This window comes from Malaclemys terrapin, chromosome 3 (genome assembly GCF_027887155.1).
Source record: "Malaclemys terrapin pileata isolate rMalTer1 chromosome 3, rMalTer1.hap1, whole genome shotgun sequence".
Lineage (NCBI taxonomy): Eukaryota > Metazoa > Chordata > Testudines > Emydidae > Malaclemys > Malaclemys terrapin.
The window spans coordinates 90799473-90815199 of NC_071507.1; the positions used below are offsets into that span (position 1 = coordinate 90799473).

The window sequence follows — 15727 nt, forward strand, 5'->3', positions numbered from 1 at the left end:
GAATGTGCAGCTAGGTGTTTAGTTTTTAAAACTAAAATGCACTCAGAAAGTACTTTTTAAAAGAATGATATGGACTCTGCAAGTGAGCATAATAAAAAGGTAGATCACAAGGTCAAGTAAGTCCTTTTAAAAGCAAAAAATCAATCAACATAATAATGAGTTGGGTCCATGCCCTGTCAACACACCCGGCTGCCAAAGCAATCTCATGAGGATAAGAATCCCACAGCACCGCCAATTCCTGAAGAAAATCAAAGGTCGGACAACACTTCCAACAGGGTACAAAGAACCATGAATTCCTTACAACAGCAGAGTTACATGGGACAGGGGCATCCACATCATCAGAGCTACATGCAAGTAGATGCAATGCAACACACTAATAACAACATTCCATACTGAGAAGGGTCATTCATTAGGCCTGAACAGCTCAATTTTTTTACTTTTATGAGAGCATTGCTTTGCCCATTATTAGTCAAAACCAGCTGTCACATGCCTGCAAGTCCCAATCAAGTAATTAGAATTGAATGTAGCACACATAACAGAAGAATATGGCCCAATTATTTAGCTGAGTCAGAAACAGCTCTAATGAAGCCATTCCCTTTTCTTGCTTAATAGTTCATAAGAGATGTAATCTGAAAACTACATTTACAAAAAATCATATTAAGGACCATGCATTGCCCTAATTTGCCCCCAGGCACCTCCCAGCAATGTCACTCTTATGTATGAAGATGATGGCAGTTAGTTTGGTTCTGAAATTTTAAGAGACAAACTAACAGCATCTAAGACCGTTCTATTTTATGGCTGATTTTTGCTCATTTATGCTACAGTTATTTTTTGTTCATTTGTTTAAAGCAGCTTTTGAGTGTGGCAAAGTTCAGCAGCACTGAATAGAAAAATGTTTCCATCTTCTTCATTTGCAGGATGGCCAGAATGAATTTAGAATTCTTGTCTAGTATGTTACCAAAACACCACCATAACATATGATATAGATACCCCCCATCCTACTCTCAAGACCACCACCACCACCACTCCACAAGTCACCCTCAGCCTCCAAAATCCTGGAACATAACATGGCCCCCACAGAGTAACACAGACCTTCAGCCACATTTTAAACTGGAGACTCAGTTACTATTAATTAATGAAAAGCTGTTTGCCCATTTTACAGTATTATCAAAAATATTTTGCATTTCTATGGCATCTTCCATCCAATGCATTACAAACAATTAATTAATTCTCAACACCCTCATGGGGAAGCAGAGTATTATCCCCACCATTTTACAGATGGAAAGACTGAGGCAGAGAGAGGATAAAGTGTGATTCTAAGTAAAAAGCTACACCTTCTTATTCAAGAGATCTGCTCATGTGTACTCACTTACTATTGCAAAGTATTTACTACTGCCAGTTCTGCAGAAGGCACAAACCTCTGGAAGAATAAACTGGATTCTTTTCTGGCCTGTGCATCAGAACAATTCACAGTATTCTAATTACAGAGTCAGCTATTTTCCTTAGCTACACTTGCATAATCCCCACTGGAGGCAATAAGGTTTGACAGCTGTAACCAAGGGCATAATGAGACAACAGGGCTGCATTAGTATAAATGAGCGGTAAATTGTTTGTACTATTGAAGCTGTACAAGTTAAAGAATGCAGTTTGATTCTCAGATCTCAAACTGAATTTGCAGTTGCAGGGCTGACAGTTACACGCACACACACACACAAATAGAAAGCCTCTCCTTTTACTTGTAAACTGAGCACATTTGAGATGGAGTCATTGAGACGGGAGGTGGAACACCACACGATGCCATTTTTCACAGAGCCACTTTGAGTAACACCACAGTCATGAATGGTACCCAGATTTCTAACACCCAGTCCTGTGTTTTAATCACCATACTTCCTCTTAATATGTTGCTTTTCTATCCCAAATGTATGCAGGTATTAGCCACCTGTAATCAGCAGACCAAGGCTTCTTAGACACATCAATCTTCCATTTAGCTAATCTTAAATGCACCATTTGCTTAATTAGCATCTACTTCAGTACAGAAACTGTACAACCAAGCAAGGAAATCTATTCAACACAGATGTAAGAAAAAAACTGTAAACATCAGATGCAGACTTGCAGCTATGTACAGCTCCAGAGATCTCAAGGCACTAGCCTCATTAACACTGGAGCAAATCTGCGGAGTATAAGTTATTGACACAAGTTAAGGTATAGAAACAGCCATAGTTTTAAACAAAGACAATAATAATCTTACCTGCAATTCCTATGAAGACTGTCAAACCAAAACAAATGAAGAATACAACAAAGACCAGAACAAAGTGTCGTTTGGACAGTGTATACAATCGCATTGGTGCTAACCTGCAGGAAGCAAAAGAAAGCCCAGAATTAGCACTCAGTAATGGCACTTGTAAAAAGAGACTGCATCAGCCAGTCCCCAATAATAAAAAAAAATAAAATAATTTCTGTGCCAATGTGGAATACCACGAAGAATCCATCAATAATGCACTTTTACAGAGCAAGCGTAACCGTTTCCTTCCAGCCACACACACTCAGTATCGCCAACTCTAATGATTTTTTTTTCTAAGTGGTTAGAAGTTGAAAATACTGCACACTAAAGAAAGTGAAGTTTTTCTTGTTCTAGTACTTTAAACAGCAGTTACCATTTCTTTCATGCCAAAAGCATTTTCTGCTATCCTAAGATCTAAGTGTGGGAAAGGGTCTCCTCCTTAATTCCTCCTAGACAGAAAAAAGTTCTATATTTGAGCTCAACTATCTGATATACAGACACACACAGGGTATTCTTAAGACTAACAGAAGTATTGGAGTACGTCTGATGAAGTGGGCATTCACCCACGAAAGCTTATGGTCCAATATTTCTGTTAGTCTTAAAGGTGCCACAGGACCCTCTGTTGCTTTTTTCAGATTCAGACTAACACGGCTACCCCTCTGATACTTGACACAGGGTATTGTGAGGATACCATATTTCTAACCATAAGAGTGAAAGCTGATGCTGATGACCTGTATCGCTTAACTGAGGCCTGGTCTACACTATGACTAATTCGGATTTAGCAACGTTAAATTGAATTAACCCTGCACCCGTCCACACAATGAAGCCATTTATTTCGAAATAAAGGGCTCTTAAAATCTATTTCTGTACTCCACCCCGACAAGCGGAGTAGCACCAAAATAGATATTGTCATTTCGAATTAGGGTTAGTGTGGCCGCAATTCAATGGTATTGGCCTCCAGGAGCTATCCCACAGTGCACCATTGTGACCGCTCTGGACAACAATCTTAACTCGGATGCACTGGCCAGGTAGACAGGAAAAGCCCCGCGAACATTTGAATTTTATTTCCTCTTTGCCCAGCGTGGAGAGCAGAGGTGACCACAGATAGCTCATCAGCACAGGTAACCATGCAGGCCGATAATCGAAAAAGAGCACCAGCATGGACTGTACGGGAGGTACTGGATCTGATCGCTATATGGGGAGAGGATTCAGTGCTAGCAGAACTTCGTTCAAAAAGACGAAATGCCAAAACTTTTGAAAAAATCTCCAAGGGCATGATGGAGAGAGGCCACAATAGGGACTCAGATCAGTGCTGCGTGAAAGTCAAGGAGCTCAGACAAGCCTATCAAAAAACAAAGGAGGCAAACGGTCGCTCCGGGTCAGAGCCGCGGACATGCCACTTCTACGCCGAGCTGCATGCAGTGCTAGGGGGAGTCGCCACCACTACCCCACCTCTGACCGTGGATTCCGAGGCAGGGATAATCTCATCAGCTACACCTGAGGATTCTGCGGACGGGGAAGAGGAGGAGGAGGACGACGAGCTTGCGGAGAGCACCCAGCACTCCGTTCTCCCCAACAGCCAGGATCTTTTTCTCAGCCTGACTGAAGTACCCTCCCAAGCCAGTATCCAAGACCACGACCCCATGGAAGGGACCTCAGGTGAGTTTACCTTTTAAAATATAAAACTTGTTTTAAAAGCAAGTGTTTTTTAATGACTACTTTGCCCTGAGGACTTGGGATGCATTTGCGGCCAGTACAGCTACTGGAAAAGTCTGTTAACGTGTCTGGGGATGGAGCGGAAATCCTCCAGGGACATCTCCATGAAGCTCTCCTGGAGGTACTCCAAAAGCCTTGCCACAAGGTTTCTGGGCAGTGCAGCCTTATTCCATCCTCCATGGTAGGACACTTGACCACGCTATGCTTGCAGCAAGTAATCTGGTATCATTGCATGACAAAGCCTGGCAGCGTATGGTCCCGGTGTTTGCTGGCATTCAAGCAACATCTGTTCTTTATCTCGCTGTGTAATCCTCAGGAGAGTGATATCGCTCATGGTAACCTGGTTGAAATATGGGAATTTAATTAAGGGGACAGAGGTGGCCGTTCCTACTGGGCTGTTTGCCTGTGGCTGAAAATAAATCCTTCCCTGCGGTTAGCCAAGCGCAGGGCAGGGCGGGGGGAATTGGCCCAGAGCTTTTCACGTTCGGCTAGCAGGGATCTTCCCTGATACCAGCCACGTGGTGGGGGGAGGGGTAAAGCAATCATCCCAGAGAATTCATGGCGGGGCGGGGGAGGGGGGGAGGTTAGTTTGTTTTCTGCTGCTGAAGGTTAACAGGAAAACCGCAGCACTCAACGGGCTTTGCTTGGTATGTGGGAAAGGAGGGCGCAGACGCCGAAAGACAATGGCTTACCATGGCCGCATGCAAGCCGAATTCTGTTGCCCGGACCTGCGTCTGTGATCTCTAGCAGCAAAGCCACAGGCGCTCAATATTAAGAGGCAAAATGTGACCTTGCACAGAAATCACACGTGCTATGTAATGTGAATAGTGTTGGTCACCGTGAAAGAGTATAAGCATTGTTCTGCAAAATGTATCTTTTTAAAAAATTCTCTCCTTTTTTCCCTCCCTCCAGCAGCTGCAAATTTTTCAAGCCTCCCTCCTCTGTCCCGAAGGCTATCTCAGATAAGGCGTCGGAAAAAGAAGATGCGAGACGAGATGTTCGCAGAAATCATGGAATCCACCCGCAGTGAAAGAGCTCATCTGAATGAGTGGAAGGACACGGTTTCAAAGTATAGGAAAGAAACCAGTGAACGTGAGGACAGGAGGGACCAACGTGAGGACATGAGGGACCGACGTGAGGAGAGGAGAGACGCTCGAGATGAGAGGTGGCGGCAGGAAGATCAGAGGAGGCAGGATGCAATGCTGGGGCTGCTGCGTGAGCAAACAGACATGCTCCGGAGTCTGGTGGAGCTTCAGAAACGGCAGCAGGATAACAGAGTGCCGCTACAGCCCCTGTATAACTCTCCTCCCCCCTCACCATGTTCCATAGCCTCCTCACCCAGACGTGTAAGAACATGGGGGGGGGAGGCTCCGTACACCCTCCCATTCCACCCCAGTGGACAGCCCAAGCAAAAGGCTGTCATTTTTTTAAACCCTTTTTTAGTGGCCTTTTCCTTCCTCCCGATCCTCCTCCCAAACTCCACCCAGGTTCTCTCCCTCTTTTTATAATCAATTAATAAAGAATAAATGATTTTTAAACGATAGTGACTTTATTTCCTTTGAAAGCAAGCTGGGGGAAGGGGGAGGGTGGGTTCCTTACAGAGAATGAGTCAATAAAGGGGGCGGGTTTTCATGAAGGAGAAACAAACAGAAATTTCACACTGTAGCCTGGCCAGTCATGAAACTGGTTTTCAAAGCTTCTCTGATGCACAGCGCTTCCTGGTGTGCTCTTCTAATCGCCCTGGTATCTGGCTGCGCGTAATCAGCAGCCAGGCGATTTGCCTCAGCCTCCCACCCCGCCATAAAGGTCTCCCCCTTACTTTCACAGAGATTGTGGAGCACACAGCAAGCAGAAATAACAATGGGGATATTGGTTTGGCCGAGGTCTGAGCAAGTCAGTAACGATCGCCAACGACCTTTTAAACGGCCAAATGCACATTCTGCCACCATTCTGCACTTGCTCAGCCTGTAGTTGAACAGCTCCTGACTCCTGCCCAGGCTGCCTGTGTATGGCTTCATGAGCCATGGCATTAAGGGGTAGGCTGGGTCCCCAAGAATAACTATAGGCATTTCAACATCCCCAACGGTTATTTTCTGGTCCGGGAAGTAAGTCCCTTGCTGCAGCCATTTAAACAGAGTAGTGTTCCTGAAGACGCGAGCATCATGAACCCTTCCCGGCCAGCCCACGTTGATGTTGGTGAAACGTCCCTTGTGATCCACAAGTGCTTGCAGCACCATTGAAAAGTACTCCTTGTGGTTTATGTACTGGGTACCCTGGTGCCAAGATAGGGATATGGGTTCCATCTATTGTCCCACCACAGTTAGGGAATCCCATTGCAGCAAAGCCATCCACTATGACCTGCACATTTCCCAGAGTCACTACCTTTCGTAGCAGCACCTCAGTGATTGCTTTGGCTACTTGCATCACAGCAGACCCCACAGTAGATCTGCCCACTCCAAATTGATTCCTGACTGACCGGTAGCTGTCTGGCGTTGCAAGCTTCCATAGGGCTATCGCCACTTGCTTCTCAAGTGTGAGGGCTGCTCTCATCTTGGTATTCTGGCGTTTCAGGGCAGGGGACAGCAAGTCACAAAGTTCCATGAAAGTGCCCTTACGCATGCAAAAGTTTTGCAGCCACTGGGAATCGTCCCACACATGCAACACTATGCGGTCCCACCAGTCTGTGCTTGTTTCCCGGGCCCAGAATCGGCGTTCCATGGATAGAACCTGCCCCATTAACAACATGATCTCCAAAGCACCGGGGCCCGCGGTTTGAGAGAATTCTGTGTCCGTGTCCTCATCACGCTTGTCGCTGTGCTGCCGTCGCCGCCGCCGCCTCCTCGCCTCGTTTTTCTGGTCCTGGCTCAGCATAAACTGCACGAGAACGCGCGAGGTGTTTACAATGTTCATGACTGCTGTGGTATGGAGCCTGCAGTGTTCAACCAGGAAAAAAGGTGCAAAATGGTGGTCTGCCGTTGCTTTCATGGAGGGAGGGGTGAGGCTGTACCCAGAACCACCTGCAACAATGTTTTTTGCCCCATCAGGCACTGGGCTCTCAACCCAGAATTCCAATGGGCGGGGGAGACTGCGGGAACTATGGGATAGCTACCCACACTGCAAAGCTCCGGAAATCGACGCTAGTCTCGGTACATGGACGCACACCGCTGAATTAAATGTGCTTAGTGTGGCCGCATACATTCAACTTTATACAATCTGTTTCCAAAATTCGAATTATATAAATTCGGATTAATCCCGTAGTGTAGACATACCCTGAGATACATGTATATAGTCAGCTTTCCACCCCTTTTGTATAAATATGATCCTGGAACTTCATCTATATAATGGGATGAGACAAACCCCAGACCTGGATGCTGCTAGATGTGTAGGTTCAGACTCTGGATCCAAATCTGATCTTTCCCAAAGTTTGGAGTGTTCAGCCCATTAGAAAGATGGGTTCAATCTGCAATTCAGATGTGTATTTTGATTCAGGCCCTATCTAGGGCTGCGTCCAGCTTAAGGATGCTCAGGCTTATGTACAGTATATGTGCACTGGCAACTACTTTTACAATTTGATCCACTATGCTAAGGAGATACAATTTTGATTCAAATAGTATGTAAGGAAACATGGATCACAGATTTGGGCTTAATAAATTTTAAGAATATTAAGGCACTTTAATCATGAGGAATACAGTATAAAGCAGAGGCTCTCAAACTGTGTTCTATGGACACCATTGGTCTACAAAGCACTTCCTGGAAAAGATGTCTTAACGCTTGCAATGCCAATTGTAATGCAGATACTGTATTTAATTAAATGCTTCTTTCTGAGGTGTGATGTTTTAAACAGCTGAAACTTATCTGCTCATTTTAGTTCACTCACAGGGAAAGCCAAGCATTAGTCAGGTTTAGAACAAAGATGTAGGTGTAAGGAGGGATGCAAATGAGTCACTGTCCACACTGCAAGTTTGCACAAACTGGCTTTACGAGATTCTTGTGGTAGCACCTTGCACTGACAGTCCAAGGCCTGTTAAGTGTCTCTCTCCTGTTGCTGTGCAAAAGGTCTACAAAACAGGAGAAACTGGCTGACTATACAGGGAAAAGAGTGAAACTAACTATCCACAGGAAGTTGTCAAATGCACAAACAAAAGTACATAAGAAAAATATTTCTCTGACCTTTCAGATACATAAATCTTCACTTGCAAAAGTAGGCACAAGTTTCTTAGACAAGTGTGGTTTTTAAATTGACAATGTCCCTTTAAGTTTCTCATTTAAACCACATACAGTTTTTGCACTGATTTAACTTGACCAGTTTAGCTAAGTCAGAACAAATTTTTGTGTGGACACACTTGTACCGGTTTAAAGCTGTTTATATGGGTATATATTGCATTGATATGAATAGACTGACACAATGTTGTGCTATTTGTAATTTTCCAAGGGCTTTCAATTCTACAAATTGCCCAGAATTTCTTGCATAATTAGGAATGTCCTACATTGGATATTTTTTAGACTGTATTGGAAAAGAAATAAACATGCATCATAACAGGTAGCTACTTAGACAGTTGTAGAATATCCTGAGGCAGTTAATATCAGGATCACAGAAAACATTGTTTTATCAGGTTTCAGAGTAACAGCCGTGTTAGTCTGTATCCGCAAAAAGAAGAACAGGAGTACTTGTGGCACCTTAGAGACTAACAAATTTATTAGAGCATAAGCTTTCGTGGACTACAGCCCACTTCTTCGGATGCATATTGTTTTATCATTTCTTCATATGCATACTTTTATCTCCTCATTTCAGCAGAGATTTCAAAGCATTTAACATGGACGCAAAATGCAGCTAAAACTAACGTTTTTCTGAGTATCCACAATCCTCAGGTAAAGTGACAAGACTCTTCATTCACAATATTCATGGAGCTGGCTTGACAACAGGGGACATGTAAGTCCTTTATTTACTCACAGGACACAGATAATGTAGGCAACAACAGTGCATGTTTCCCCACCCTGCCCTGCAGAAACCACTTCTACAAATGATAGTTCAATTTTTATGTTCACTCATTATTAGATGGTGTCATAGGTGTACAAAGTATTTTACAGCTGAATAAGGCAACATGGGCTTTGCTGAGAAGAGAGGAACTTACAATCTTGTATTAAAAATACAACAAAATGACAAAAGACTACTTGGGGAGAAAGAGGAACACAGCAAATACTGTGAGACACAGCAAATACTGAGAAGGGGGATACTTCTCTTGGGGAGCACAGGGCATTAAGCATACAGTGTGAACGGTTTTCACATCTTTCACCAATATGTTTATTTAAAATAATTTAAACTTCCGTTACTACTGAGTTATCACTGAAAGGCTTTGAAAATAAATGTTTTGTATGTAAGGAAGTATTTCAGTGAGGTGGGGCTGAAACACAAGAAAGACTGTTCTAAGCAAAAGGGGAAGCATAGAAGAAGGCATGAAGATGAGAACGGAAGAAGGAAATAAAGGGAGCATGTATATGGGGACTTATGTGAAAGGAGTGAGATGAGGGGAAAATGAGAGCAGAAAAAGCAAGCAGAAAAAAGTTGTACAGAGCCTTGAATTCAGAATGAAGAAATGTGAGCAACATATAGACTCAATCATAGGCCTCTGATAATACATCTAAAAAGGGCATCAAACTGTGATGCAGAGACCTACATTGCTGCCAGTTCTCGTGATTTTATCACAAGTCTCACAATATTTTGTGTTTTTCTTTAAAGCTCCAGCTCCTGGGTCCTGTGACAAAAACAGAATGAACGCTGATATTTTAATGTAAACTAAATTTCTAACCCTTATGGTTACAGAGAAGAGTTTAAAAATGTGAAGCCCTAAAGATGCAAAACCAGAAGCAAACAAACAATCCACTTTTTAAAAATCTCAGTATTTTTAAGCAGATGAAGTAGGTAATACTGCATCTGTTCACCACAAACTGAACATGACAACTAATTTCACAGAGGTTACCAAACAGTTATAGTGATAATCTCTCTCAAATCTGATTCTCAGGCTGGGTCAGATTTGAAAGAGATGATCTGGAGGCGAGATGCTCTCTATTCCCATACCAATCTCCTGAGCTATTAAGTCTCTACACTGTCACGAACAAAGCTCGGAAACACCTGCTTTCTCACTAATGGCAAATGAAATTGTTCAGGAGAGTACAGCTGTAGCCAGTATTTTACCTGTCTAGATGCTTCATAAAGGGCAGGCAACTGAACAAAACCCCTGTCTCCCACCAGGGGGACAGAGATCTACCAAGTCTCATGAGAATGGCGATTCCCATCTTTCAGAGCAGCCAGGAACGTGCATGTTCAAGTAACAATGACACACCCAGAGGCCAAGCAAGGGAAGGGGAGCTCTATTTTTTATCATACACCTCCCAGTCAAAGCCTATAAAGAAAGATGTTCCCATACCCTCAAGGCCCAGGGGCAGCACACTGCAGGAAATACTAAGTCACGCATGTCTGTGCTGCCTTTCACCACAGCAACAGCCAGTGAGGGCTAATAGGAGATGCACACTTGGCTTTTCAGCAGAATGCTGAGCCTGGACCCAACTGCCCTCACCACCCACTTTCATACTGGCCTTGGTTAGAAGCTGTTTGGTAAATTTGTTGACCACATACAATGAGATACTCTGTGCTTTTCTATTCACTTGTATCAGGTCCTCTTCCATTGTTTTTTTTCTTGTCCCAGCTGGCAACATTATTAATCCATATACTTTAGAATTTCTCATTTTTCTAGACTCAGTCCACTTAGCCTTTGTAAACAAAATATGAACTTTGGACTATCCATTTCAATCACTTTTTCATTCCTTCCTTCTTTTAACAGTTTCAGTTCTCTCCAAATAAGAATAACTGGTCTTATTCCATAATCAGTTAATGGCTGTTTCATATACTAGAAGTATCACCATTGATTCTGAGCATGATGCAAATAACAAAATCAGAATTTTACAAATGTACAAAAACATGCAGGTGGATAAAGGATAATAAAAAAATCAAACAGGGATTGGCATCACACCTTAAATGAGGACATCAAAATCACAAAGGAGGAAACAGCTTTTGAAATGGTTGTATCTACCAGTGAGACGAAGTTAAAAAAAAAGGCTGGGGAGGAGGAAAGGAAGTTATTAAAGTCTTGGTCACTAACAGAGACTATGGATATGTCTTCACTAGCAACGTTATAACGAGGCTGTGTAGTCGCGGCAGAGGGCTGGGAGAGAGCTCTCCCAGCGCTGTAAAAAACACCACCCCCACGAGGGGAGTAGCTCCCAGCGCGGATGCACGGTCTACACTGCCACTTTACAGCGCTGAAACTTGCAGCGCTCAGGGATGTGTTTTTTCACACCCTGAGCGAGAAAGTTGCAGCGCTGTAAAGTGGCAGTGTAGACAAGGCCTGAGTTGAATAGCTGGGGCTGAAGGAAGAACTAAGGCCAATCAAGAATAGCTCAGAGTTAAATGAAGCAGTCTGAGGAAGGGATTTTAATATAATCCCTACTTACTTCCAGCCTTTGGTCATGGGACACCTTCTAAACATGTATTATCTAATAACAAACACGATCAACCAGCTCTGCAGACATTTGCTGTGAAGCTGCTGGAGCTCAAGTAGAGTCAGGCTACGTTAGTAGCTGAATAGTATTAACACACTAAGGAGTATCAACATGCTGACAGGAAGTGGTGTTGGCAATTCAGAAGTTTACATTGTGGAATTTAAATTAATGTTGAACTTACAGCTAGCTCAGCACAGTGCTAGGAGACATTAGCTTTGGAGGTACCATTTTTCCTTTAAGGGGTAAAAACAGACATCCTAGCCACTTGTAAATCAACAACATTCTACAGCATTTTTCAAAAGAGTAGAAATAATAACTCCCCCTCAGCCAAATTCAAATTAACATAGTTACAGTCTACAATAATTTCTAGAACGTTAATTGGGTACAGGGTTCTTCACTTCCCCCTCAAACCATTGTGTAGTTTCTCTGCACTGTTAAATTGACATGTTCTAACCTAGAGTTGGCTGCACAAAAGTGTAGGCAAAGTGACCCCTATATATATTTATTGCTAAATCTGTAAGAAACTTTAGGATGAAAGATATTAAATATATAAATGCAAGACAACAGTCTCCCCATAAGAGCTCCCCACTTAAACATGCAATTTGAATTTTTTTTCCAGAGAATAAATAATATGGTAGTCCTCTAGGAAAGGAAAAAGTGAATCCTTCACTAGACAAGTTACCTTGGTCTGCAAGTGTATGTTCAAATGGCGAATTTTAGAGACATTTTCCTGTACCACTGGATAAGTTAAAGACACACACACACACACACACACACCAACATACAGTGGAGGGCACAGAAATACAGGAAGGGACAAGGTTCAGAATTAACTCTCTGGTGCAAAGACTCAGAATTTCCAGAAACTCTGTACTAATGTAGTCGGTATTAGCATGACCTACATACGCTTTAGACCAGTGGTCATCAGTCGATCGCAATCGACTGGTCGATCCCAGAGCCTCTGCCAGTTGATTGCGATATCCACCCGCTAAAAGTTCGGCGGTGCAGCAGGGCTAAGGCAGGCTCCCCTCCGACTGCCCTGACCCCACACCGCTCCCAAAAGCGGCTGGCATGTCTCTGCAGTCCCAGAGGCGTGGGGGCAGCAGGTCTCCGTGCACTGCCCGCCCCCGCAGCTCCCATTGGCCATAGTTCCCAGCCAATGGGAGCTACGGAGTCGGTGGTGCTGGTAGGATTTTTCACACCCCTGAGCGACAGTTATACTGATGTAAGTTTATAGCATAGACCTGGCCTGAAACACATAATGCAAAATCCTTCAACAAAGGAAAGAGACTTTCAACACTATGTTTATGTTATATGACTGTCAAAATCAAGACTTGTCTCCAAGTGAGTATTGCCAGGTTTGTATTAGAGGCAGTCTAATGTTTAGCAATTCATGATTGTGACATTCCAAGTTTGCCTAGAGTAGCAAACATTCTACCCTTAATTCCCAAATAAAGTCTGCACACAGAAAACAGCATATGTAGGTAAACACAAAAAACAGAACCGCCCTAGAATTCAACAGCAAGTTAACCTATAACTGCACATCTAATACATCTTCAAACACCTTGGCAGACCCTTCAACCAAAGCAGCCTTTCTAAGAGATCCGCATTCACCTGGGCAGTGCTTCTCAGCAACCGGTCCATGGACCAGCGCCAGTCCCTGAGATCTCCCTGACACAGTTTAGGAAGGCAGCAAGCCAGTCCCTGGTATCAAAAAAGTTGAGAAACACTGACCTCGAGGATCAAGTTACTATTTAACTAGAAGTTAGGTCCAATGCCTGATCTGGTTTAGATGATGTTTCCTATAACTTTCCCTTTCATTTCTATCTAAAAACAGCCCCACACCAAAGGACACCCATCCAAGGCTCTGGACACCTTTGAAATACACTTAAAAACACAATGCTAAAGGGACAACAACTTAAATCGTCCAACACATCAGCTTTTCTCCTTCTCCCACCCAATCACACCTCCTCTCACTGCCAGTCAAGCAGGCCAACAGGACTTAAAACTTCTCCTCAACCACACCTCCCCACTGAACGAGAGCCACCCCCACCCAAGATCGGAACAGCCTCTAGAGGATGCCTGGGGACACACATTAAGGAGGGTGCTCGCACTGAAGCAGGCAATGCGCTAAAGCAGCCTTTCCAAGGCTACACTCCTTGCCTACCCCACGGTCCCGGGGGGAGCCGGCTGGTCCCCTTGCTTCCCCGTTACGTTCCCGCAGGAGCCAGCTGCGAGGCTGCTGACCGCTCTCGGGGGCGGGCTGGGCGCGCGCGGGGGACACACACCACGGGGAGGGTCACAGAGCACGAGGCCAGCAGGGACCGTGGGGAACATTTACTCTGGCCTGCCGTAGGGCACAGGCCCTAGGACGGCCCTGCCCGAGTCCCCCACCCCCGTGTGTGTGTGTGTGTGTGTGTGTGTGTGTGGCGGGGGGGGGGGGTCTGCGCAGGTCCGGGAGCGCTGCCTACCGGTGCAGCAGCAAGGGGAGGGTTATTCACGGTGGGGGGGGACAACACCTGGACCAGCGCCCAGGGTAAGGACCAGGATGGGGGGATCGTGGGGGCGGGGAGAGGGACCGCCCCGCCTTGGGCACAGCCCGGAGCCCAAGACACCCCCTCCCCGCGCCCCCCACTCACAGCTCCATCTCCGAGCCGCATGCGCACTGGTGGCACCTCCTCTCGTAACAGACTCGGGCGCGAGCCGCAGCCTCACAACCGTCCGTGGCAGAATCAGCAGCAGCCGCAGCGCTTCCGTACGCGTCATCCAACCGCACGTCACGCCGGGATCTGTCACGTGACAGCGAGACGTACGCGCGCCACAGCTCCGAGACTCTTGCCCGACTCTTGTTCCTGGGGAGGGCGGGGGAAAGGTCCTCCGTGCGCACCTGCTGGGGGAGTGAGGCGCGAGCGGGCTACGGGGGGCGGACGGGGACACGAAACTACACCCTGATTACTTCACGCCATCCATCCGTGCCCCACCACCACCACCCCGGGACGCCGGCCGGGCCCGCCCATGTCACCGGCAATCAGCGAGCCCCGCCCATCACCTCAGGGCCACGCCCGGTGTTGGCACCACTTGAACGAAAGGGTAGGAAACCGGATCCACTTAGCTGCCTCAGGCCTAGTTGAACTAGGGTGACCAGATTAGTGTGAAGTGTGAAAAATCACGGTGGGGAGGCGTGGTAGGGATTCCAACTTTCTAATCATGGTGGCACAAAACCGAACACTGCGGCCCCCCCTCACTCTATCCCCCCGCCTCTGTCGCTTGCTCTCCCCAACCCCACTCACTCATTTTCACCAGGCTGGGGTGCAGGAGGGGTGAAGGCTCCGGCTGGGGCTATGGTTTCCAGAGCGGGGCCAGGGCTGAGGGGTTCAGAGTGCAGGAGGGGTCTCAGAGGTGCGGGGTTGGGGTACAGGAGAGGGTGCAGGGAGAGGGCTTCAGGCAGCGCTTACCTCTGGGGCTCCCCAGAAGTAGCGACATGGCCCTTGGCTCCTAGGTGTAGGGGCGGCTCCGTGTGGTGTGTACTTGGTCAATGGGAGCTGCGGAGCCAGCATTCAGGATAGCACGCAGAGCCCCTCTGCCCGTCCCTCTGCCTAGGAGTGGAGGGACATGTTGCTGCTTCTGGGGAGCCACGCAGAGCCAGGTAAGGAGCCTACCAGCCATGCCAACCGGACTTTTAACGACCCAGTCACCAGTGCTGACCAGAGCCACCAGGCTCCCTTTTTGACCGGGCATTCCGGTAAAAAACTGGACACCTGGCAACGCTCGAGTGGGGGTAATAGGCACCCATATAAAACAAAGCCCAAATATGGGGACTGTCCCTATAAAATTGGGACATTTGGTCACCCTAGTGTGGCCGTGGCTCCACCCGCACCCAGGGGCTCTAGGCACAGAAGGGCAGGTCCCTGTTTATCCGCAACCATGCCCATTGCTTCCCTGCCGCCGCCTCCACCATGTGCCCGCACACAGCTGCCTCCTGGACATGGCTCCAGCCCCCTGCAGTGCCGCCCCGCCCTCAGCTGCTGTGACTCGTGTCATGGCCTCGGGGCCACACTCAGCCTTGGTACTGTGGCAGCCCCTAGAGCCACAGCGAGGCTGGGCCCCTGGTGTCCACACAGCGCAAGCAGCAGCACGACTCCAGGGCATGCGGCAGAACAGGGCTGAAGAGCGGGG

The 15727-nt window shown here is 46.4% G+C and overlaps 1 protein-coding gene across 4 annotated transcripts in view; it reads right to left on the reverse strand.

The window, feature by feature from the left end:
* The window catches only part of TMEM181 (transmembrane protein 181), a 62704-nt gene that overhangs the window by 37132 nt on the left and 9845 nt on the right, over window positions 1-15727 (reverse strand). The window contains exons 1-2 of one of the 4 annotated variants that reach the window (XM_054022286.1): window positions 14191-14304; window positions 2249-2352 (exon numbers count right to left, since the gene is read on the reverse strand). In XM_054022286.1, the coding sequence (XP_053878261.1) occupies window positions 2249-2352; window positions 14191-14198 (112 nt within the window). In that variant the 5' untranslated portion in view covers window positions 14199-14304. Of the gene's footprint in view, window positions 1-2248; window positions 2353-12453; window positions 12589-14190; window positions 14305-15727 lie in introns of those variants that run through there. The other 3 variants (XM_054022288.1, XM_054022285.1, XM_054022289.1) reach the window with 3 other exon arrangements.